The following is a 23,640-nucleotide window of genomic DNA, read 5'->3' as shown; positions in this document are numbered from 1 at the left end:
CTCCTTTTGGTACACCAATAATGCAAATGTTTGTGTGTTTCTCATGTCATTCAGTTCCCTCAGACTCTGTTCCATTTTTCCATTCTCTTCTTTTTCTGTCCTCCCATCTTTTCCATTCATATATTCTGTCTTCAAAATCACTAATTCTGTCTTTGAGTTATTCAAATCTGCTCTTAAGTGCCTCTAAACTATATTTTAATAAATGAATTTTATTGATACATGTTAATAAAGCATACAATTGGTCCCAAATGTACAATCATTAGTATTTGGTATGATCACATAGTTGTGCACTCATCACTTTCGTCAGTCCTTATTAGATTATTTTCATTATTTCAATAATAATAATAAAAAACAGGAAAATATGAAATTTTTTTTACCTCTCAATCTCTCTGTTTCCCTTGCTGTAAATAGCTGCTATTTCTGGCCAATCTCACAGAATTATTTATTTATTTATTAAGCAGGTTTTTTGAGCTATATTCACTTACTATATGATCTATGTAAAGTGGGTAATCAATGACTTTTTATATAAACACAATGTTATGCATTCATCACCACAAAAATTTTTTAGAATTATTTCATTACTCCAAAAAGGAAAACTCCACACCCCTTAGCATGCCTTCCCTAGCCCTACATAGCCACTAATCAAATTTCATCTTTATAAATTGTTTTACATTTACATTTTATATAAATGGAATCATATAATATGTTACACAATATATTTAGTTCATAGTAACACAGTCATACAGTATTTGTCCTTTTCTGTCTGGCTTGCTTCACTCAATATAATGTCCCCCAGGTTCATCTGTGTTGTCATACGCCTTATAATTTCATTTCTTTTTACACCTGCATAATATTCCACGATGTGAATACCCCGTAGTTTGCTTATCCACTTATTAGTTGATAGACACCTTGATTATTTACATCTTTTGGCAATTGTGAATAACCCTGCTATGAACAGGGTTCATAGGTGTGCAGATGTCTATTCATGTCACCGCTCTCAGGTATTCTTGGTATATACCCAGTAGTGGTATTACAGGGTCATGTGGAAAATATATATTGAACTTCTTTAGGAGCTGCTAAAATACCATTCTGCATTCCCACCAACAGTAAGTAAGTGTTCCTATCTCTCCACATCCTCTCCAAACCTTGTAGTTCTCTGTCTTATTGATAGTGCCCATTCTAGTAGGTGGGAAATGATAACTCATTGTGGTTTGGATTTGCATTTCCCAATCATTAGTGATGTTGAACATTTTTTCATGTGTTTTTTGTTTTTTTGTGTGTGCCATTTGTGTTTCTTTGGACAAATGTCTGTTCAGGTTTTTTGCTCATTTTTTACTTTGGTTGTTTGTCTTTTTATTGTTGAGTTGTAACATCTCTTTATGTATCATGGGTATTAAACCTTTATTGTTCATGTGATTTCCAAATATTTTTCCCATTGAGTTGCCTGCCTTTTCACCCTTTTGACAAAGTCCTTCGAGGTGCAGAAGTATTTAATTTTGAGGAGGTCCCCTTTATCTATTTTTTCTTTTGATGCAAGGTCCAAGAAAGCATCACCTACCACAATGTCTTTAAAATGTTTCCCTACATTTTCTTCTAGTAGTTTTATGGACCTGGATTTTATATTTCAGTCTTTGATCTATTTTGAGTTTATTCTTGCATAGGGAGTGATACAGGGGTCCTCTTTCATTCTTTTGGTTATGGATATACAGTTCTCCCCAGCACCATTTGTTGAAGAGACTTGTCTTGTCCCATTAACATGAACTTTGTAGTGTTGTCAAAAACCAGTTGACTGTAGAGGTGAGGGTTTATTTCTAGACTTTCAGTTCTATTCCACTGATCAATGTGTCTATTTTTATTCCAGTATCATGCTGTTTGGACCACTATAGCTTTGTCATATGTTTCAAGGTCAGTCAGTGAAATTCTTCCCATGTTGCTCTTCCTTTTTAGAATATTTTTGACTCTTTGGGTAAACTTTCCCTTCCAAGTGAATATGGTAATTGCCTTTTTATTTCTGCAAAGTAGGCTGTTGGAATTTTGATTGCTATTATATTGAATTTATAAATGAGTTGGGTAGAAGTAACATCTTCATGATAGTTAGTCTTCCATTCCATGAACATGGAATGTCTTTCTATTTCTTAGGTCTTCATTGCTTTCTTTTAGCATTATTTGGTAGTTTTCTGCATATAGGTCCTGTACTTCTTTGGTTAAATTGATTTCTAGTATTTGCATCTTTTTTTGCTTTTGTGAATGGACTTTTTTCCCTTTTTTCCACTTCAAATTGTTCGGTACTACTGTACAAAAACATTACTGAGTTTTGCATATTGATCTTATATCCTACCCCTTTACTGAACTCATTTATTAGCTGAAGTAGTTTTATTGTAGACATTTCAGAATTTTCTAAATATAGAACATATCATTCACAAATAGTGAGACTTTTACTTCCTCTTTTCCTATTTGGATGACTTTAATTTTTTTTTCTTGTCTAATTCCTCTAGCTAGAACTTCTAGTACAATGCTGAATAACAGTGGTGACAGTGGGCATCCTTGTCTTGTTCCTGACCTTAGAAGGAAAGCTTTCAACCTTTCCTCATTGAGTACAGTGTTGGCTGTGGGTTTTTCATATATGCCTTTTATCATATTGAGAAATCTTCCTTCTATTCCTATCTTTTGAAGTGTTTTTATCAAGAAAGGATGCTGTAGTTTATCGAATGCCTTTTCTGCATTTGAAAATGTGGTCTATTACATCATTTGGTTTTCTTATATTGAACCAGCCTTGCATACTGGGAATCTCACTTGCTCGTGATGTATCAATATTTGATATGCTGTTGGATTTGATTTGCAAGTAGTTTTTTTGGAAGTTTTGCATCTAAATTCATTAGAGACATTGGTCTGTATTTTTCTATTCTAGTATTGTGTTTATCTGGCTTTGGTATTAGGGTGATGTTGGCTTCACAAAATGTATTGGGTAATATTCCCTCCTCTTCAATTTTTTGGAAGAGTTTAAACAGGATTGGTATTCATTCTTTTCGAAATGCTTTGTAGAATTAACCTGTGAAGCCATCGAGGCCTGGACTTTACTTTTTTTGGAGATATTTGATGACAGATTCAATCTCTTTGAATGTGATTGTTTGATTAAGTTCTTGTATTTCTTGTAGCATCATTGTAGGTTATTTGTGCATTTCTAGGAACTTGTCCATTTCACCTAGATTATCTAATCTTTGGCATACATTTTCTCATACTATCCTCTTATGATCCTTTTTATTTCTGTGGGGTTAATTGTAACTTTGCCCTGTTCATTTCTGATTGTGTTTATTTTCATCTTCTCTCTCTTTTGCTTTGTTAGCCTAGCTAGGGGTTTGCCAATTTTATTGATCTTTTCAAAGAACCAGGTTTTGGTTTTGTTGATTTTCTCTCATGTATTTTTGTTCTTGATTTCAGTTATTTCTGCTCTTATCTTTATTATTTCTTTCCTTCTGCTTGGTTTGGGATTTGTTTGCTCTTTTTTTCTAGTTTCTCTAGTTTTTCTGTTAAATAGTTTAGTTCTTTCTTCTTTTTTAATACAGGCATTTAGAGCTATAAATTTCCCTCCAAAGACTGTCTTTCTGTACCCCATAAATTTTGACAAGTTATATTCTTGTTTCCATTTGTTTCAATATATTTACTGATTTACTTATAATTTCTCCTTTGGACCACTGATTATGTAGGAGTGTGTTCTTCAGACTCCATACATTTCTGTTTTTTTTCTTTTTTTTTGTTTTTTTAATGTAATTTTTATTTATTTTTTAATTCATTTTTTTCAATATCACATTAAAAAATATGAGGTCCCCATGTACCCCCACCCCCTTCACCCCCTACTCCCGCATAGCAACATTCTCCTCCATGATCATGACACATTCATTGCATTTGGTGAATACATCGCTGAGCATCGCTGCACCTCATGGTCAGTGGTCCACATCATAGCCCACACTCTCCCACGTTCCATCCAGTGGGCCATGGGAGGACCTACAATGTCCGATAATTGTCCCTGCAGCACCACCCAGGACAACTCCAAGTCCCGAAAATGCCTCTACATCTCAACTCTTCCTCCCATTCCCCACACCCACTAGCCACCATGGCCACTTTTTCCACACCAACACCACATTTTCTTTGATTACTAATGACAATAGTTCATGAATAGCATATCAGTAAGTCCACTCTAATCCATATTCTATTCCTCCATCCTGTGGACCCTGGATTGGTTGTGTCCATTCCACATCTATGTCAAGAGGGGGCTTAGATTCCACATGGATACTGGATGCAATCCTCCTGCCTTCAGTTGTAGATACCCTTGGCTCCATGGTGTGGTGGTTGACATTCTTCAACTCCATGTTAGCCGAGTGGGGTAAGTCCAATAAACCAGAGTGTAGGAGCTGAAGTCTGTTGAGGCTCAGGACCCAGCTATCATATGGTCAGTCCAGAGATTCAGATCCCCTGGATATATCTTAAACCCCAGCACCAACTACAAATCTGGTAAAGTAATAGGAAAGGCTTGTGAAAAGAGATCACATCTGAGTCCAGCTCCATCAAGCAGAAATACCAACTCCAAAGAAGGGCCAACTGACATGGCAGTGAACTCCATCTGCCATGACCATAGAACCTGTGGGTCTCTGTAGCCCTCAGAAGAACCAATACCTGGGGTTGTATCTACTTTATCTGTCTCTGGGACTCTGCTGAGGTGTGCATAAGGGCAACCCCTCTGATAACCTCCCGGCTCTTTTTTAAAGACTCATACCCATATAAACTCATTTGTCCTTTCCATTTCCCCCTTGATTTAGGTCAAAAAGCATTTTTAACTGCTGTTATTATATGTAGACAGAGATATTCTGCTGGTCCAAGTTGAACCTTTTATTCAAGGTCATTTTCTAGTTACGTCATCAGCTGGTACTTCGTATTGATCCCTCAGTGCCAGTGAGGCTCATCCCCAGGAGTCATGTCCCATGCTGGGGGGAAGGCAATGAATTTACATGCTGAGTTTGGCTTTGAGACTGGCCACATTTGAGCAACATGGAGGCTCTCAGGAGGTAACTCTTAGGCAAACTGCTGCTCTAGGCCTTGTTATTTCAGGTGCACAGGCTCACAAGCATAGCTATTAGTATCAGGGGCTCATTGTTGCACCTTCATTCTTTTTTGGTCTTTGCCATTGCACTTGGGGGATTGTTGCTTGTCCTTTAGGGACTGTGATAGAGCTACCCTGGCAAGAATCTCCACACTCCCTCATTTGTTCTTTTTAATTGTTTCCACTATGAAAATATCCAAACATTTTTATGTACCCTGGATATATGCCCTGTAAAACTCCCTGCCAACCATGTGTCCTCTGTCAATAACATCCCACACTAGTATTCCTCCGTTGCCCTTGTTGAACCTCTCTGTGATCCAAAGCATCCTTAAAAGTGAAGCCCAATATATTGCCAGGTTCCCTTAATAGTAAAATGGAATATAGCAATGAGCTTAAAGGTTAGATATAGAATACATTTTTTTTCAACATTAATTTAATTTTTATTCCATTTTTGGTTCTATTAAGTGTAAAAATCATACAATACTTATGTTGGCATTTTCTTTATTTTGTAGATCTAATATTTTGGCAATGTTCATCATATAACATACTCTTTTTTTAAGATTAGATATCGACATATCTTTTACCAAACCTTTATTAGGATCACTTTACCTCCTGATTTACTTAAAATTCATTTTTATTTAATTCCTCCATAGCCAACTCTGTTTTCTTTCTGAAATCAAAATTTTATTTGAAGACGATTTTTCAAGCCTGCATAAAGAAAAGATTCGCAAATATTGGGAGGATGATAAATGCACTAAACATTTTTTTCACGACAATTTCTGATAGATATTATCTCTTCCCTCCTTTCTTCACAGCATTCATTTTAATATTTTTGCCATTCATTTATTCATTCGGTATTCAATCAGCAGACATGTCAGGCACCATGCTGGGAGGAGAAAACAATGATTCTGACACTTGAGTGGTATTTTACAGCTTGCAAATCATTTTCACATATATTAAACTCATTTGTTACTCAGAGGTGCTTACTTCACTTCATCCTAGTTCTGCTTCCCTTTTTAACCTTATATTTCTCTGAATGTTCCTCATTCCTTTCCTCAAATCTTTGGGGGGCAGAATATTTTCTAAGTGCTGTGGTAGAGGGGAATAGGGGAAAGATGGTTCGAAGAGAAGATAGACATGGCGGAGAAAGATAAAACATGAGAATTTAATTCCTGAGATGTTTCCAATATGCTACACGTTAGAATAAAAGGACAAAGCATTTCCAAGACCACATATTAATTTGGAAAAGTTCTACATCCTGTCTTATTCTTTTCTTTTTTCTAATTATTAAGCTTATCTTCACAAGAGTCTTAGATCACAGTAATTCATATATACAATATACAGTACTCCCACATATCCAACATAAAACCTTTTCCCTTCCACAGCAATAATCTTTTAACATATTCATACCATATTTACTGAAACGGATATAGATATTGAGACAATAGCTTTCAAAAAAGGTAACATTTGTGTTTACATTGTGGTTTATATTTTAGACTATACAATTTTCTAAATTTTTAGTTATCTTATGTTTTACGTTATGATTTATATTTTAGCCTGTCAGCCCCTATATATTTTTCTTGTAATTTTACATATCTTATATCCATCCTGCGTACTCTTGTGAAACACTTCTATTGCCCACACAGTTACATTGGTTCCATCTATTCAATACTTATTTCCCCCTCCTCTTAGGGCCCACAGTGACAGTCAATCTTCATTTCTTGAAGAGCCATGTGCAGAGATACTTGCAACAGTGTTGAGGGCTTAACATGCTGAACTGCCCTAATGTCCTGGGAGCTACCATTACTCTTGAGAGATACACTTCCCTCGATTTGATGGCTTTAGTCCTCCCCAGGATGTGGGTATACCTTCACTCTCATTATATGGGTTTCTATCCAATGATATAACCCACTCTGGCAAAATGAGCATTCACATATTCCCTAGGAGTCTGTCCTGTGTCAAATTATCCCCTTTAAGTATCTTAAACAGGTAACTTTCCTTATTATATTTTTGAAAAGGTTTTCTCAGCATTATACTCTCAATGAACACCTGACAATCTCTTATGTTCGTATGTTGCCCTACCCTCCCCCCAATTTCTTGGGCAATATTACCCATCCTCCCATCCCTAGCCCCCCTCAAGCCTGCAAAGCTCCACCCAAAGGTAACCCTATTCCCTCATTTTATCCCTTCCATGTACACATACTTACCTCCAGCTTATCATAGATTTCACCCAAGTAGATGTCAGCTTACGTCCTTCCTCTACCCCCCAATTTCCTGTAAGCCTATCATCCAGTCTCTAGCTCTCTGAGGCACCTTGGTTTACTTATTTCATATCATTGAGGTCATGTAGTATTTATCCTTCAATGCCTGGGTTGCTTCACTCAACCTAAGGTTCTCAAGATTCATCCATGTTATCACATGTGTTTGTAGTGTATTCGTTCTTAAAGCCGAGTAGTATTCCATTGTATGTATATGCCACATTTTATTTATCCATTCATCTGTTGATGGGCATTTGGGTTGATTCCAACTTTTGGCGATAGTGAACAATGCTGCTATGAACATTGGTGTGCATATATCGGTTTGTGCCCTTGTTTTCAATTCTGCTGGGTATATACCCAGCAGTGGAATTGCTGGGTCATATGGCAAGTCTATGGTTAGTTTTTTGAGAAACCGCCAAACTGTCCTCCAGAATGGTTGGATTCTTCTGCATTCCCACCAGCAGTGGATGAGTTCCCATTCCTCCACATCCTCTCCAGCATTTGTAGTCTTCTGGTTTTTTCATAGCTGCCAATCTTATGGGAGTAAGATGATATCTCATTGTAGTTTTGATTTGCATTTCCCTGATAGGTAGAGATTTGGAGCATTTTTTTATGTGCTTTTTAGCCATTTGTATTTCTTCTTTGGAGAAGTGTCTGTTTAAATCTTTTTCCTATTTTTAAAATGGGTTCTTTATCTTTTTATTTTCAAGATATAGGAGTTCTTTATATATGCAAGTTATAAGTCTCCTATCCTATATATGGTTACCAACTATTTTCTCCCATTGCGTAGGCTCCTTTTTCACTTTCTTGAGAAATTCCTTTGAGGTGCAGAAGGTTTTAATTTTGAGGAAGTCCCATTTATCTTTTGTTCTTTTGCTGCTCGTGCTTTTGGTGTGAAGTTCATGAAGCCATTTCCTATTATGAGGTCTTGTATATGCTTCCCTATATTGCTTTCCAAATTCTTTATGGTCTTGGCTCATATATTGAGGTCTTTGATCCATCTTGAGTTGATTTTTGTATAAGGTGTGAGATGGTAATCCTCTTTCATTCTTTTACATATGGATATCCAGTTCTCCAGGCACCATTTGTTGAATAGGCCATTCTCTACCAGTTGAGAGGGTTTGGTGGCTTTATCAAATATTTTATGGCTATATATATGAGGATCTATATCAGAACTCTCAATTCAGTTCCATTGGTCTGTGTGTCTCTCATTATGCCAATACCATGCTGTTTTCACTACTGTAGCTTTGTAGTATGTTTTGAAGTCAGGTAGTGTGATACCTGCAATTTCATTTTTCTTTTTCAGTATGTCTTTGGCTATTCGGGACCTCTTTCCTTTCCAAATAAATTTCATAGTTAGTTTTTCTAGTTCCTTAAAGAATGCTGTGTTGACTTTAATTGGGATTGCATTGACTGTGTCAATCAGTTTTGATAGGATAGACATCTTAATAATATTTAGTCTTCCTATCCATGAACAGGGAATATTCTTCCATTTATTTAGGTCTTCTTTGATTTCCTTGAACAGTCTTGTGTAGTTCTCCATGTATGTTTTTTACATCTTTAGTTAAATTTATTCCTAGGTATTTGACTTTTTTATTTACTATTGTAAATGGTATTTGTTTCTTGATTTCCTCCTGAGCTTGCTCATTATTGGTGTACAGAAATGCTACTGATTTTTGCGCATTGATCTTATACCCTGAGACTTTACTAAACTCATTTATGAGTTCTAGAAGCTTTGTTGTAGACCTCTCAGGGTTTTCTATGTATAGGATCATGTCATCTGGAAATAATGACATTTTGACTTCTTCCTTTCGAATTTGAATGCCTTTTATATCTGGTTCTTGCCTCAGTGCTCGAGCAAGTACTTCTAAGACAATGTTAAATAGAAGGAGAGAGAATGGACATCCTTGTCTTGTTCCTGATCTTAGAGGGAAGGACTTTAGGATTTCACCATTGTAAACGATTTTGGCTGTGGGTTTTTCATATATACTCTTTATCATGTTCAAAAAATTTCCTTGTATTCCAGTCTTTTGGAGTGTTTTTGTCAAGAAAGGGTGCTATATTTTGTCAAATGCTTTTTCTACCTCTATGGATATACTCATGGGATTTTTTTTCCCTTCAATCTGTTTATATGGTGTATTACATTGATTGATTTTCTTATGTTGAACCATCCTTGCATACCTGGAATGAATCCCACTTGGTCATGTTGTATAATTCGTTTAATGTGTTGTTGAATACAGTTAGCAAGTATTTTGTTGAGTATTTTTGCATCTAGGTTCATTAAAGAAATTGGTCTGTAATTTTCCTTTCTTGTGGTGTCTTTGTTTGGCTTTGGCACTGGGGTAATGTTGGCATCATAGAATGAGTTCAGTAATATTCCTTCTGTTTCGATTTTTTGGAAGAGTTTTAGCAGGATTGGTGTTAGTTCTTTCCGGAATGTTTTGTAGAATTCACCTGTGAAGCCGTCTGGCCCTGGGCTCTTCTTCGTTGTGAGGTTTTTAATGACTGATTGTATCTCTTTACTTGTGATTGGTTTGTTGAGATCGTCAATTTCTTCTTTCATCAATATAGGCTGCTTATGTGTTTCTATGAATTTGTCTGTTTCCTCTGAATTGTCATTTTTGTTGGAGTATAGTTTTTCAAAGTATTCTCTTATGATAGTCTTTATTTCTGTGGGGTCAGTGGTAATATCTCCTTTCTCATTTTTTTTGTGTATTTGCATCATTTCTCTTTTTTTCTTTGTCATCTCACTAAGGGTTTCCCAATTTTATTGATCTTCTCAAAGAACCAGCTCTTGGTCTTGTTTATATTTCAAGTGCCTTCTTATTTTCTATTTCATTTAGTTCTGCTCTTATCTTTGTTATTTCTTTCTTTCTTCTTCCTGTGGGGTTACTTTGTTGTTGTTTATTACTAATTCCTCCAAATGTGCAGTTAGTTCTTCAATTTTTGCTCTTTCTTCTTTTTTGATGTATGAATTTATGACTATAAATTTCCCTCTCAGTACTGCTTTTGCTGCATCCCATAAGCTTTGGTGTGTTGTGTTATTATCATTATTTGTAAGGTAGTTATTAATTTCTTTTGAGATTTCCTCTTCGACCCACTGTTTTTCTAAGAGTGTGCTGTTTAATTTCCATATCTTGGTGTGAAATCTGAGCCTCTGGCCCTTGCAGATTTCCAGCTTCACTCCACTGTGGTCAGAGGTATTATTTTGTATGATTTCAATCTTTCCGAATTCATTGAGCCTTTCTTTGTGGCCTAGCTTATGGTCTATCTTGGAGAATGATCCATGTGCACTTGAGAAAAATGTGTATCCTGCTGTATTCGGTGTAATGATCTGTATATGTCTATTAGATCCAGCTCCTCTAATATACTGTTCAAATATTTTGTTTCTTTAGTGATTCTCTTTTGAGATGTTCTGTCCAAAGTTGATAGTGGTGTATTAAAATCTCCCACTATAATTGTAGAGGCATCTATTCTTTCACTTAGTTTTTCCAGTGTTTGCCTCATATTTTTGGAGGCACCCTTGTTAGGAGCATAAATATTTATGATTGTTCGTTCTTCTTGAGAGATTGTCCCTTTCACTAATATGTAGTATCTTTCTTTGTCTCTCACAATTGTTTCTCACTAAAGTCCATTTTGTCTGATATTAATATAGCTACTCCTGCCTTTTTTTGGTTATTGTTTGCTTGTAAGATTGTTTTCCAGCCATTCACTTTCAGCCTCCATGAATTCCTGGGTCTAAGATGTGTTTCTTGTAGACAGCGTATAGATGGGTCATATTTCCTTATCCATTGTCTCAGTCTGAATCTTTTGATAGGTGAGTTTAATCCATTGGCATTCAGTGTTATTACTTTCAAGGAATTATTTATGTTAGCCATATTTTGATTGGACTTGTGTTTGTCATATTTTGTTTTTTTCCTTCTCTTTTTGTCTTTTTTGTTGCTCGTACACTCTCCTCCAACTGTGCCTCTCCTGTTTTTTCTTTCTTCCTGTAGAACTCCCTTTTTTGTATTTCTTGAAGGGGATGGTTCTTGTTGGCATACTCTTTTAATTTCTGTTTATCTGTTGATATTTTGAACTCTCCATCATTTTTGAATGCTAGTTTAGCTGGATAGAGTATTCTTGGTTGGAAATTTTTTTCTTTTAGTACCTTGCCTATATCATACCACTGCCTTCTTGACTCCATGGTTTCAGATGAGAAATCAGCACTTAATTTTATGGAGCCTCCCTTGTATATGATGGTTCTCTTTTCTCTTGCTGCTTCTAGAATTTTCTCTTTGTCTTGAGCATTGGATAATTTGACAAGTATATATCTTGGGGTGGGCCTGTTGGGATTTATGGTGTTTGGGGTGTGTTGTGCTTCCTGGACATGTACATCCATCTCCCTCAGTAGACTTTGGAAGTTTTTAGCCATTATTTCCTACAACACCTCTACTGTCCCCTTTTCCTTCTCTTCACCTTCTGGGATGCCTATAATACATATGTTTGTGCATTTTGCATTGTCATTGTGGTCCCTAAGTTCTAGGTGGATTTTTTCTATCTTTTTATTGATCAGTTCTACTATCTGTTTGATTTCAGATGTAGTGTCTTCCATGTTACTAATTCTCTCCTCTCCCTCTTCTAATCTGCTGCTATTTGCTGAGAGTGTATTTTTGATTTCTTGAACTGTGGTGTTCATCCCCATCATATCTGTTATCTTTTTGCATATGTCTTTAATTTCCTCTCCAAGTGTTTTCTTCATATTGTAATCTCTTCCTTTTCTTCATTAAGTTGGTCTCTAATATGTGTTTTGAGATCTTTAGTTACTTGTCCGATGTTTTGATCCCCTTCCAGGTTTTCAGTTTGTTCATTGGATTCGGCCATGTTTTCCTGATTATTGGTTTGGTTTGTAGTTTTTTGTTGCTATCTGGTCATCATTTTATCTTGACGGATTTAATCAGTTCCTTAGCTTCTTTGTCTAGTCTTGGGGATTAATTAGTTTTTGTTCGTGCATAAGTGTAATGTCTTCTCTTTGTCACTTTGTTCTTTTTACTTTATTTTCTTGTTGCTGGGTAAGTTCACTTTGAAGGAAAATATTAGGGCCAGCAAAAGCAAAATGAGTAAGAAAAGAAAATGTATAAAGTAGTGTTGGTAATAAATGTTAATAGAGGAATAATGTGAGATATAGGAGAATTGATGTTAGACCCATGTAAGTTGTGAAGAATTATAGCAGTAAGTAGAGTACCTATAATGAGACAGTCAACTGAATATTTGGAGGAATACAGTATGCATTAGAAAGCCAGTGTTTTCATGAGAGAAGGGAAGAGAAAAGAAAGACAATAATATCAAGAGTGGATAAAAGAAAAGAGAGCAAAGTATTAGAAATAAAATGTCAGACAATTTGGGGGCCAAAGAACTGGAGGTGGAATGTAAGAGAAACAGTAGATGATGTAGGATATAAAGATATGGGGGAAGGGGGATAGTGTAGGTGGCCAAAATCAATACACACAGAAAAGAGGAAATGGAGGATGAGGAAACACAGCAAGTGTGAAGCGCTCCCTGCAGCACCTATTATATAAAGAAAGTAAAATAAAATAAGAAGGAAAAGAGAGAAAAGAAAAAGAAAGTGAATAGAAAAAGAGGGGGCAAAGAAAAGGGGGGGGGGAGAAGCAAGAAAAGGAAAAAGAGAAAAAGAACTAAATAAATGAAAACGGACCTCTTGCGAGAATCTCCTCTCTCACCGTCCCACCAAATTGACGGCCAGACTCCTCCTGCCCTGCAAACACCCAAAACAGCCTGGTCCAGCAGGACTCCAACCCTACTCAGCCGCTTCTTTGCAGGAGAGTTTATGATGTGGCTCACTCAGATGCCATCTTGCCCCCGAAGGTCTTATGCATGTATTTTTCTTTTTGTCTTCTCATCTTCCTCCTCTAGGATTCACCGGGATTTGATCCCAGGGACCTCTGATGAGGAGAGAGTTTCCCTGTCAATTGTGCCACCTCAGTTGCTCGTATCTGTTGTGTTTCACCTTGACTCTCCCCTTTTGTCTCTCTTTTGTTGCATCATCATCTTGCTGTGTGACTCACTTGCATGGGCACTCAGCTGGCCACTTGGGCACTGGCTTGCTTCGTGGGCACTGGCTCACCATGCGGGCACTTGGCTTGTCACATGAGCACTCACGCAGGCACGTGGCTCACCACGTGAACACTCAGCTCATCACGCAGGCACTCAGCTTTCCATGCAGGAACTCATGTGGGCACTAAGCTCACCAATCAGGGACTCGGCTCATCACATGGCACTGGCTCACTGCACAGGCAGGCTTTCTTTTCTTCTTTTTCACCAGGAGGCCCCAGGGATCGAACCTGGGTCCTCCTATTTGGTAGGCAGAGGCCTTATCACTTGAGCCACATCTTCTTCCCACTTGGGTACGATTTTCCCCCTTCTCACCCATTTTTTTTTAATTATTTATTTATTTTTTTAAAAATTACATTAAAAAAAAATATGAGGTCCCATTCAACCCCACCGCCCCCGCCCCCCACTCCCCCCACAGCAACACTCTCTCCCATCATCATGACACATCCATTGCACCTGGTAAGTTCATCTCTGAGCATCACTGCACCCCATAGTCAATGGTCCACATCATAGCCCAGACTCTCTCACGTTCCATCCAGTGGGCCCTGGGGGGATCTACAGTGTCCCGTAATTGTCCATGAAGCACTATCCAGGAAAACTCCACGTCCCGAAAACGCCTCCACATCTCATCTCTTCCTCCCGTTCCCCACACCCAGCAGCCCCCATGGCTACCGTTCCCACACCCATTCCACATTTTCTCTGTGGACATTGGATTGGTTGTGTCCATTGCACACCTATGTCAAGTGAGGGCTTAGATTCCACATGGGTACTGGATGCACTCCTCCCGCTTCTAGTTGTAGACACTCTAGGCTCCATGTTGTGGTGGTTGACCTTCTTCAACTCCATGTTAGCTGAGTGGAGTAAGTCCAATAAATCAAAGTGTAGGAGCTGAAGTCTGTTGAGGCTCTGGGCCTGGGTGTCATATTATCAGTCCAGAGATTCAAATCCCCTACATATATCTTAAACCCAGCACCAACTACAATTCCAATAAAGTAGCATGCAAGTCTTGTGAAAAGAGATCCCCTCTGAGTCCAATTCCATCATGCAGAAACACCAGCTCCAAAGAAGGGCCATCTGTCATGGCAGTGAACCACTTCTGCCATGACCATAGAATCCGTGGGTCTCTTTATCCCTCAAAAGAACCAATACCTGGGGTTGTATCTACCTTATCTGTCTCTTAGACTCTGTTCAGTTGTACATAGGGGTATTCCTTCTGACAACCTCAAGACTCCTTTTTAGAGACTCACAGCCTTATAATCTCATTTCTCCTTTCCATTTCCCCCTTACATTAGGTCAAACCGTTTCCCGAAGTCATGTTATTATATGTAGACAGGTATATTCTGCTGTTCCGCATTGAATCTTTAATTCAAGGTCATTTTCTAGTTGCTTCTTCAGCTGGTATGTGGTAGTGATCCCTCGGTGCCAGGGAGGCTCATCCCCGGGTCTCACCCATTTTTTGTGAGAGAGCTCACGTGTGCACACCTAAGCTGATGCCATCTTGCTGGAACTCCTTTTCCATTCTCTTCTTTCTTCAATTTCAGCTGCTTTGTCTTCGGTATCATTTATTCTTTCTTCTATCATTTCAAATCACCTGTTATATGCCTCTAATGTGTTTTTTTTAAGATTTATTTTTTATTTATTTCTTTCCCCTCCCCCCTCCAGTTGTCTGCTCTCTGTCCATTTCCTGTGTGTTCTTCTGTGATCGCTTCTACCTTTATCAGTGGCACTGAGAATCTGTGTCTTTTTGTTGCATCATCTTGTGTCAGTTCTCCATGTGTGCAGTGCTATTCTTGGGCAGGCTGCACTTTCTTTCATGCTGGGCAGCTCTCCTTACAGGGCACACTCCTTGCGCATGGGGCTCCCCTACATGGGGACACCCCAGCGTGGCACGGCACTCGTGACACGCATCATCACTGCACATGGGCCAGCTCTACACGGGTCAAGGAGGCCCGGGCTTTGAACCGTGGACCTCCCATGTGGTAGGTGAATGCCCTATCCATTGGGCTAAGTCCACTTGATCTCATCTATTGTGTGTTTCTTTCTCATGAGCTGTTACTTTTCTATTTAGGATTTCAAATTCCTCTTTGTGCTCGTTAAATATCTTCTTGATGCCGTTTATCTCTTTAGCCATATTGTCTTTCAACTCATTAATTTGATTTGGAAATTTGTGTGCATCTTCCTAATTAGTTTTCTCAAATCCTGCATCTCTTCTGGGGCTTTGATATATTACTTTTCTTGGGTCATGTCTTCCATTTTTTGGGTATGGCTTATAATTTTTTGCTGATGTCTAGGCATCTGATTAGGATGATAATTTATCCAGAAGCTCAATTTCTTTCCCTTTCATAGGAATTTAGTGGCAGGAGACTGTGTGTTACTGCTACTCTTTGATTATTGGTTTGACCTGGATTGTTAGAATTGTCCCTGTTAGTGGCTCAAAACTGGGCTCTGGAATCCAGGATTAGGTTGCAGATCTGCTTCCTTGAGTCTTAGGGAGGGAGGGTATTATGGCCGGAAAAAGCCTCACTTACTTATTTACTTTTAATTTTTTCACGTGCACTTTCTTAGTCTGTCAATAGATGGCACTCGTTGGCAGCCCTCTTAGTTTAATGCCTAATCGGAGTGTGTTTGCTGCAACAAAGTTTGGATCAATGTAATAAAGTTTCCTGTCTGGAGGCTAAGAGCTTTGTAATTCAAACTCTCAGAGACAGTTCTCCACCCTTCTGTGGCAGTACCCGCCATTTTCCCAGGTAGGAAATAATTCCACTCCCCTCTGCATCCTCTATAATCAGTCCCAGTTGTTAGAGGAGGAGATTGGGAGAGTCGGATCTCTTTAGTCCCGGATCTCTTAAGTCCCTTGCTGACTCCCAAGGCAAATAATGGCATGGTCTCGCCCGGCCTGGAAGGACTTGTGGAACACAGCAGACCAAATATGTGGGTCAAAAGCTGAGTCAGCCTTAGGCTGTGTCCCTCTCTCTCCCCTTTCCTCAGGAGATGCATCCTCAACATTCAGTCCTGGTTAGAAGACAGGGAGACTGAGATGGTTGGATCTCTCCAGTCTGGTGCCAACTCCCAGGGCAAACAACAGTGTGGTCCTACCTAGCCTAGAAACGTTGGTGGGACAGCAGACCAAATTTGTCTGTCAGAAACTGAGTCAGCCTTCAACTGCCCCCTCTCTGTCCTCTTCCCTGGGGTGGTGGATCCCTTTGTAGATGGCTCAGAGGCCTGAGAATTCAAAACTGTCTTCAGTGTTGGGGACATTGCCAGTAGTAGCAGCCACTGGTTTCAATTCACAGTTTTGTTTTTGTGATTCCCCTTCTTTGTCCATCTCTCTTCTGGTCAGTGTCCAGCCTCCACTTGCTGTCCTAAACTCTAGAAGTTCTTTTCCAGGCCGTTTCAGCCTGTCCTCTTGCTGTTTTTCTGGAAGAGAGTTCGGTGTCTTTCTAGTCTGCCATCCTCCTGGAAGTCCTTTCTAATGCAGTTTTAATCTCATCCAGTGTGTCTTTCATTCCCATAAGGTCTGTAACTTTTCTTTGCAAACTTTCAAGTTGGTCTTTATGCTTAATCTCTTCAGGGTATTTGGTTTATTTCTTTGCTGGGCTGTCTCTTCCTCTTTCCTGATATGGCTTATAATTTTTTGCTGATGTCTAGGCATCTGAATATGTTGGTGAATTTATTCTGAAGGCTAGTTTCTCTCTCCTGCCTATTTATTTTTCACAGCCCTTCTTTGATATTTGATTCAACTTTTTCTAAGTCTTTAAAATTGCCTAGCCTAAGTTATCAAAGTCAGGCCAGGGAATCACTAATGGGAGTGCAGATTTTCTCCTAGGGGTTAGCTTACAGAGAGAACTGAAAAGTTTTTGTTCAGGCAATTTCCAGACCGGTCTTCCAATGACACTTGTTGGCGTACCTTTCCGTGGAGGTGTTTCAGTCTTGGCTTTCCCGTGTTCCTGTGTTCAATCTCCAGAGCAGAGATTCAAGTCAGCTCCTCTGGCCGAATTCACTGAAGAAAAGCCCCCAACTCCCTTCCCTTTTCCCTTGAAACAAGAGGGATGAAGATGTCTCTTCCCCTCTCAGTCAGCTGCAGTGAGCCAGGGGTTTTGCTCCAGCTTAATACATATTGCAGGTGGCAGCCCTGGGGGCTTGGTAACTCACATTTGTTGTTTCAGGTTCTTCATCTTTCTGTCCTTCCCCTCCTGGGAGTTATGTAGCACTGTCCTGGTCTGCTGACCCCCAAAGCAGGTCCCTTGGACTGCTTTTGGCTCTTTGTTGTTTTTATGAGAGCATTGAGTCCTCCCTGTTTATCTGATTCCATCTTTCCACAATCTTCTCTCATTGTAGATTTGATATACATTTCCTTAATAGCTAGTGATGTTGAACATCTTTTCATTTGCTTTTTAGCCATTTGTATTTCCTCTTTGGAAAAATGTCTATTTAAGTCTTTTGGGTTGCTTGTCTCTTTATTACTGAGTTGTAGAATCTGTATATCATGGATAGCAGACCCTTATCATATATATGGTTTCCAAATATTTTTTCCCATTGACTAGGCAGCTTTTTACCTTCTTGACAAAGTTATTAGAAGCACAAAAGTTTGTAATTTTGAGGAAGTCCCATTTAACTATTTTCTCTTTTAATGCTCATCCTTTGGGTTTAAAATTTAAGAAGCCACCTATGAGCAGTGTGGTTTTGACTTAACAGATTAGCAAATGATGAAAAATTAGTCTATGCATTGCTATCATAGGTTGTGGTATGACTGATATTCTCATACACTTCTGGTGGTAGTATAAATTGGTGAACATATTATATTTCTCTAGTCTTTTTCCTTTCCTAGAAACTATTTCAGATCCTCTCTCTCCCCAAACCTCTAATACTTCCTCCTTGCTCATAACCTCATTTCCTATTTCACTAAGAAAATTGAAACAATTTTAAGAGAACTTTCACAAGCTTCTACCCTGTCTTCTCACCTACATACTTCTGTGTGCCCACATATGCATGCCTCTTGCTAACTGTGGATGGCCTGTCCATGTTTCTACTCAAGGCCAACTCCTTCACTTATATACCTAGACCCCATCCCATTTTTCCAACTTAAGAATATCGCATCAGCAATTATCCTCTTTCTTCTGCATCATCAGTTTCCCCCTCCTCACAGCATTTTCCCCATCAGATTTATAAGTGTGCATCCATCTTAAAAAATAAAACAAAAAACTCTCTCAACCTCACATGCCCAGGCCACTGCTGTATAGTTCTTCTTTCCTTATAGCAAACTTTTCCAAAGAGCTTGCTGTACTTGAGCTGCTTACTCTCCTTTTCCTCTTTTCTCTCTTGAATATGCTTTGCTGAAATTGCTCTTGACAAGGTCACCAATAAGCTAAAAATTAATAAATCCAATAGTTAGCTCTCAATTCTCATTTTACTTGACAAATCAGCAGCATTTAACATACTAGGCCACTCTCTCTTCCTTAGGACACCATCTTCACTTGGCTTTAAGGCATCATTCTCATCTGGTTTCCTTCCTACTTCACTGGCTGCTGCTTTTCAGTTTCTTTTGCTGCTTCATTTACTTCTTCCCAACTTAACTTCAGAGTGTACCAGAGTTTCGTCCTTGAGTCGCTTCTGTTTTCTATGTACACACACTGCCTTGGTGATCTCATCCAAGAGGACTTTAAATGCCATCTATCCACTGATGACTTCTAATTTATGTCTCCATCCCTGACCTTTTATTCAAACTCCATATTCTATAATTCCATATTCTATACCTCATTACCTACTAAATATTTTTATTTACATAATCCTTGCTCTTATAGGTTTTTCTCAGATGTCATTTTCTCAGTGAGCCCTTTCCTGACCACTCTATTTAAAATTACATGCATGCATGTGTGCACACACATGCTCATATTCCTTAGCCCATTTTATATTTAGTTTTTCTCCATAGCACTTTACCACCATTTAGCACACTATACAATTTTAGTTATTCATTTTGTTTGTTTCTCTCCTCCACCCCACCCCAATACACCTACACTAGAATTTAAGCTCCCATGAGGGCAAGGATTTTTGCCTGTCTTGTTCACTGCTGTATCCCTGTTACCTAGGACAGTCCCTGGCAGTAAATATTTGTTGAAGGAATGAATGTGCAGCCTTTTGTCAAAAGAATCCCATATCAAAATCCTATAAGAAGTTTATACCCTTTCACTCAGTAATTATAGTTCTAGGACTTTTGTAATAAAATCATTGGAAAGTACACAACAAAAATCATACTCATATTTCATCACAGCATTAAAAAAACTAAAAATATTTTCAAGCATACACAAATGTAGAGAAAATAACAATTTGATATGCATCTCTAAAACATTTGTATAAGTATGATGTCATTATCATATCTAACAAAATTAATGACAGTTCCTTGATATCGTCTTTCTTTTATTTTTTTTTTTTAGTTAGGCCAGTAATTTATTAAGGAAGGAAGGGAAGACAAATGGGAGAAAACCACAGATTATAGGTCCCAGGTAGAGAGGAAGGAGCTGAAAAGAGAAAAAGAGGGTTTATTTACAGACTACAATTCCCCATTACAGATTATAAATGTCAGGTTTTACCTGCATGCTGTCCCAGGAAGGCGGGAAGAAGGCAAGAGTGGGGTGGGGGAGAAGGCAAGAAGAGCTGGTATCATCTAAATATCTAGTCCATTTTCATATTTTCCTGACTGTCTCAAAAAGGTCTTTATGTGGATAGTTCCAATCAGGATACAAACATGATCCACACATTACAACATTACTTATAATAGCAAAAAAATGGAAGCAACGAATTTTTTTGTCTAGCCAAAAAAAAAAAAAAAAGATCAATTATGGCAGTGTCATAAAACAGTGGATATCTCTATAAGATTATGAATGATATGCTGTCATCTGTTTATACTTTGCTGTCTTTCCCAAGTATGCTTGAGAAAAAATATTTTTTAAAAAAATGTTTTAACTGTCACTCAGTAGATTTATTGGGAATTTTAATTCCATTTCACACTCCCACCTAACCCTTTTATTTTAGTGATACATCTTTGATGTCAGCGACCCTTGCTTATTTTGCCTTTCTCTAGGTTCGAGCTCATCAGCTGGTTCTTCCTCCCTGTGATGTGGTGATCAAGGCTGTTTCTGAGTATGTTAGTTCCATCAAAGACCCCTTCAATCTGGATGTAGTTGGAAAGGATGTTTTCAAACAATCTCAGGTGAGCCAGCTTTTCCTTTCCTAAGAGCCACCAGTTTTCTTTCTTTCTTCAGTACCACCAGCAGATTTTCTGATCTTTTCTGTGATGTCTAACTTCTCTCCTCCTAGCTGCTGTCATCTCCAAGCTTATACTCCAGAGTCCCAAAGTTTTCTTTTTAAAAAAAGAACTAGGCCTGATAAAGTAATACAAGCCATTCTGGAAAATTTAGAAAATAAATTAAGTCACCTGTAATCTTGCCACCCAGAAACAATTTGCAACAGTTGACATTCTGGCATATGTCATTCTAGTCTTTTTTTTTTCTACACTTATTTTAACATAAAAGAGGTCTTGCTTAATGGAAGCTAATTAATGAAAAAAGATTTAAGGTGAACCCACATAAAACAAGAACCAAAATTCATCATTAATAATGGAAAGAAAGGCTTGACTGGGACATTATCTTGTGAAATGAAACTTAACAATTATAAAAACAAGTTAGTTTTATTTTAACAATTTATACTTGGAACTCTGTGGATTTTTTCAAATTAAAAAAACAATTACCATACAGTAAAATTGGCTTTTTCTGTGTAAAGTTCTATGAATTATTACTAGATGTATAGATTTATATCATTACCACAATGAGGATACCGAAGAATTGTATCATCCCAAAAAAACTCTCTCATGTTATCTCTCTATAATCATACCTAATTCATCCGCTAACCTCCAGCAACCACCGTTCTTATCTCTGTGAGTATAGTTATGTGTTTTAGAGAATAGTATATGAAGGGAATCATACTGTATTGTAATATTTTGAGACTGGCTTCTTTCATTCAATATAATTAATGCCTTTGAGGTTTATTCAAGCTATTTCATGTTTAAGTAGTTCATTTCTTTTTATTTCTGAGTAGTATTTCATGGATGGATATAATACAGTTTGTTAATCCATTTACCCCTTACAGGGTATTTGGATTGTTTCCAGTTTGGGGTGATTATGAATGGAGTTACTATAAACATTTGTGTACAGGTTTTTGTGTGAGCATAAATTTTCATTTCTCAAGTGTAAATATCTAAGAGTGGGATTTCTGGGTCATATGGTAAGTATGTGTTTAACTTTAAAAGAAACTGTCAAACCATTTTCCAGAGTGGCTGTACCATTCCTTATTGTTAATATTTTTTATAACCATTTTAATAGATGTCTAATAGTGGTAGCTCATCATAGCTTTTTTTTTAAACTATTTATTTTTTTATTTATTTCTCTCCCCTTCCCGCCCCCCTGCCCCAGTTGTCTGCTCTCTGTGTCCATTCACTGTGCGCTCTTCTGTGACCGCTTCTGTCCTTATCAGTGGCACCAGGAGTCTGTGTTTCTTTTTGTTGTGTCATTTTGCTGTGTCAGCTCTCCATGTGTGGAGCGCCATTCCTGGGCAGGCTGCACTCTCTCCCACGCTGGGCAGCTCTCCCTGTGGGGCACACTCCCTGCGCGGGGCTCCCCTACGCAGGGGACACCCCTGTGCGGCACAGCACTCCCCGCGCGCATCAGCACTGGGCATGGGCCAGCCCCACACAGGTCACAGAGGCCCTGGGTTTGAACCACGGACCTCCCATGTGGTAGGCGGACACCCTATCCATTGGGCCTAGTCTCCCTCCCTCATTATAGCTTTTATTTGCATTTCCCAAATGACTAATGATGAACATTTTTTTCTTTTAATGGTCTGTTCAAGAACAGTCTCTTGCCCATTTTTAAATTGGATTATTTGTTTTCTTACTGCTGAGTTTTAAGAGTTCTTTTTATATTCTAGATGTAAGTCCTTTGTTAGATATCTGGTTTGCTGATATTTTCTTCCAGTCTGTAGCTTGTCTTTTCATCCTCTTAAGAGAGTTTTTCACAGAGCAAAAGTTTTAAGTTTTGTTGAAGTCCAATTTGTTAATTTTTATCTTTTATGGATCACACTTTTGGTGTCAGGTCTAAGAATTCTTTGCCTAACCACAGACATGAAAATTTTGTCCTATTTTCTTCTAAAAATTTTATACACTTACATTTTATATTTATTTGTTTTTAAAAAAGATTTATTTCATTATTTATTTCTCTTCCCTCCCCCCATCCCCGTTGTCTGCTCTCTGTGTCCATTTGCTGTGTGTTCTTCTGTGTCCACTTGCATTCTCTGTGGCACTGGGAATCTGTGTCTCTTTTTGTTGCATCATCTTGCTGCGTCAGTTCTCTGTGTGTGCGGCACCACTCCTGGGCAGGCTGTGCTTTTATCATGCAGGGCAGCTCAATGAGGTGTGTACTCCTTGCGCATGGGGCCCCCCTACACAGGGGACACCGCTGTGTAGCATGGCACTCCTTGTGTGCAGCAGCGCCATGCAAGGACCAGCTCATCACACAGGCCAGGAGGCCCTGGGTATGAACCCTGGACCTCCTATGTAGTAGGCAGACACTCTATCAGTTGAGCCACATCCGCTTCCCTACATTTTATGTTTAGAGCTGTCATCATTTTGAATTAATTTTTGTATTAAGTGTGAGGTTTTAGGCAATGTTATTATTATTCTTTGCATATGGCAGTCCAGTTATTTCAATAAAATTTGTTGAAAAGACTATCTTTTCTCCACTGAATAGCCATTGCATCTTTGTCAAAACTCATTCAGAAATATTTGTAAGGGTATGTTTCTAGACCCTATTCTGTTCATTTGTCTATCCCTTCACCAATAGCACAGTGTCTTGATTACTGTAGTTTCATATTAAAATATTAAAACTGAATAGTAAGTCCTCCAACTTTGTTCTTCTTTTTAAAAATTGTTTTAGCTATTCTAGTTCCTTTGTCTTTCCACATAAATTTTAAAATAATCCATATCTACAAAAACATTCCCTGCTGGGATTTTGATTGGAATTGCATTAAATATATAGATTAATCTGGTGAGCCATTCAATTCATAAATATGTTATGTCTCTCCTTTTATTTAAGTCTTCTTTGTTTTCTTTCATCAGCATATTATAGT

The 23,640-nt window shown here is 38.2% G+C and overlaps 1 protein-coding gene across 1 annotated transcript in view; it reads left to right on the top strand.

The window, feature by feature from the left end:
* Positions 1-23,640, top strand: part of FAM120C (family with sequence similarity 120 member C) — a 196,608-nt gene that overhangs the window by 45,749 nt on the left and 127,219 nt on the right. Inside the window, exon 4 of the mRNA XM_058291559.1 lies at positions 20,543-20,671. Coding sequence (XP_058147542.1) covers positions 20,543-20,671 — 129 coding nt within the window. The remainder of the gene's footprint in view (positions 1-20,542; positions 20,672-23,640) is intronic.

The sequence above is a fragment of the Dasypus novemcinctus genome, chromosome X (genome assembly GCF_030445035.2).
Source record: "Dasypus novemcinctus isolate mDasNov1 chromosome X, mDasNov1.1.hap2, whole genome shotgun sequence".
Taxonomy (NCBI): Eukaryota; Metazoa; Chordata; class Mammalia; order Cingulata; family Dasypodidae; genus Dasypus; species Dasypus novemcinctus.
Note: the sequence above shows the minus strand (reverse complement) of the source record. Positions and strands in the feature narration are given on the sequence as shown.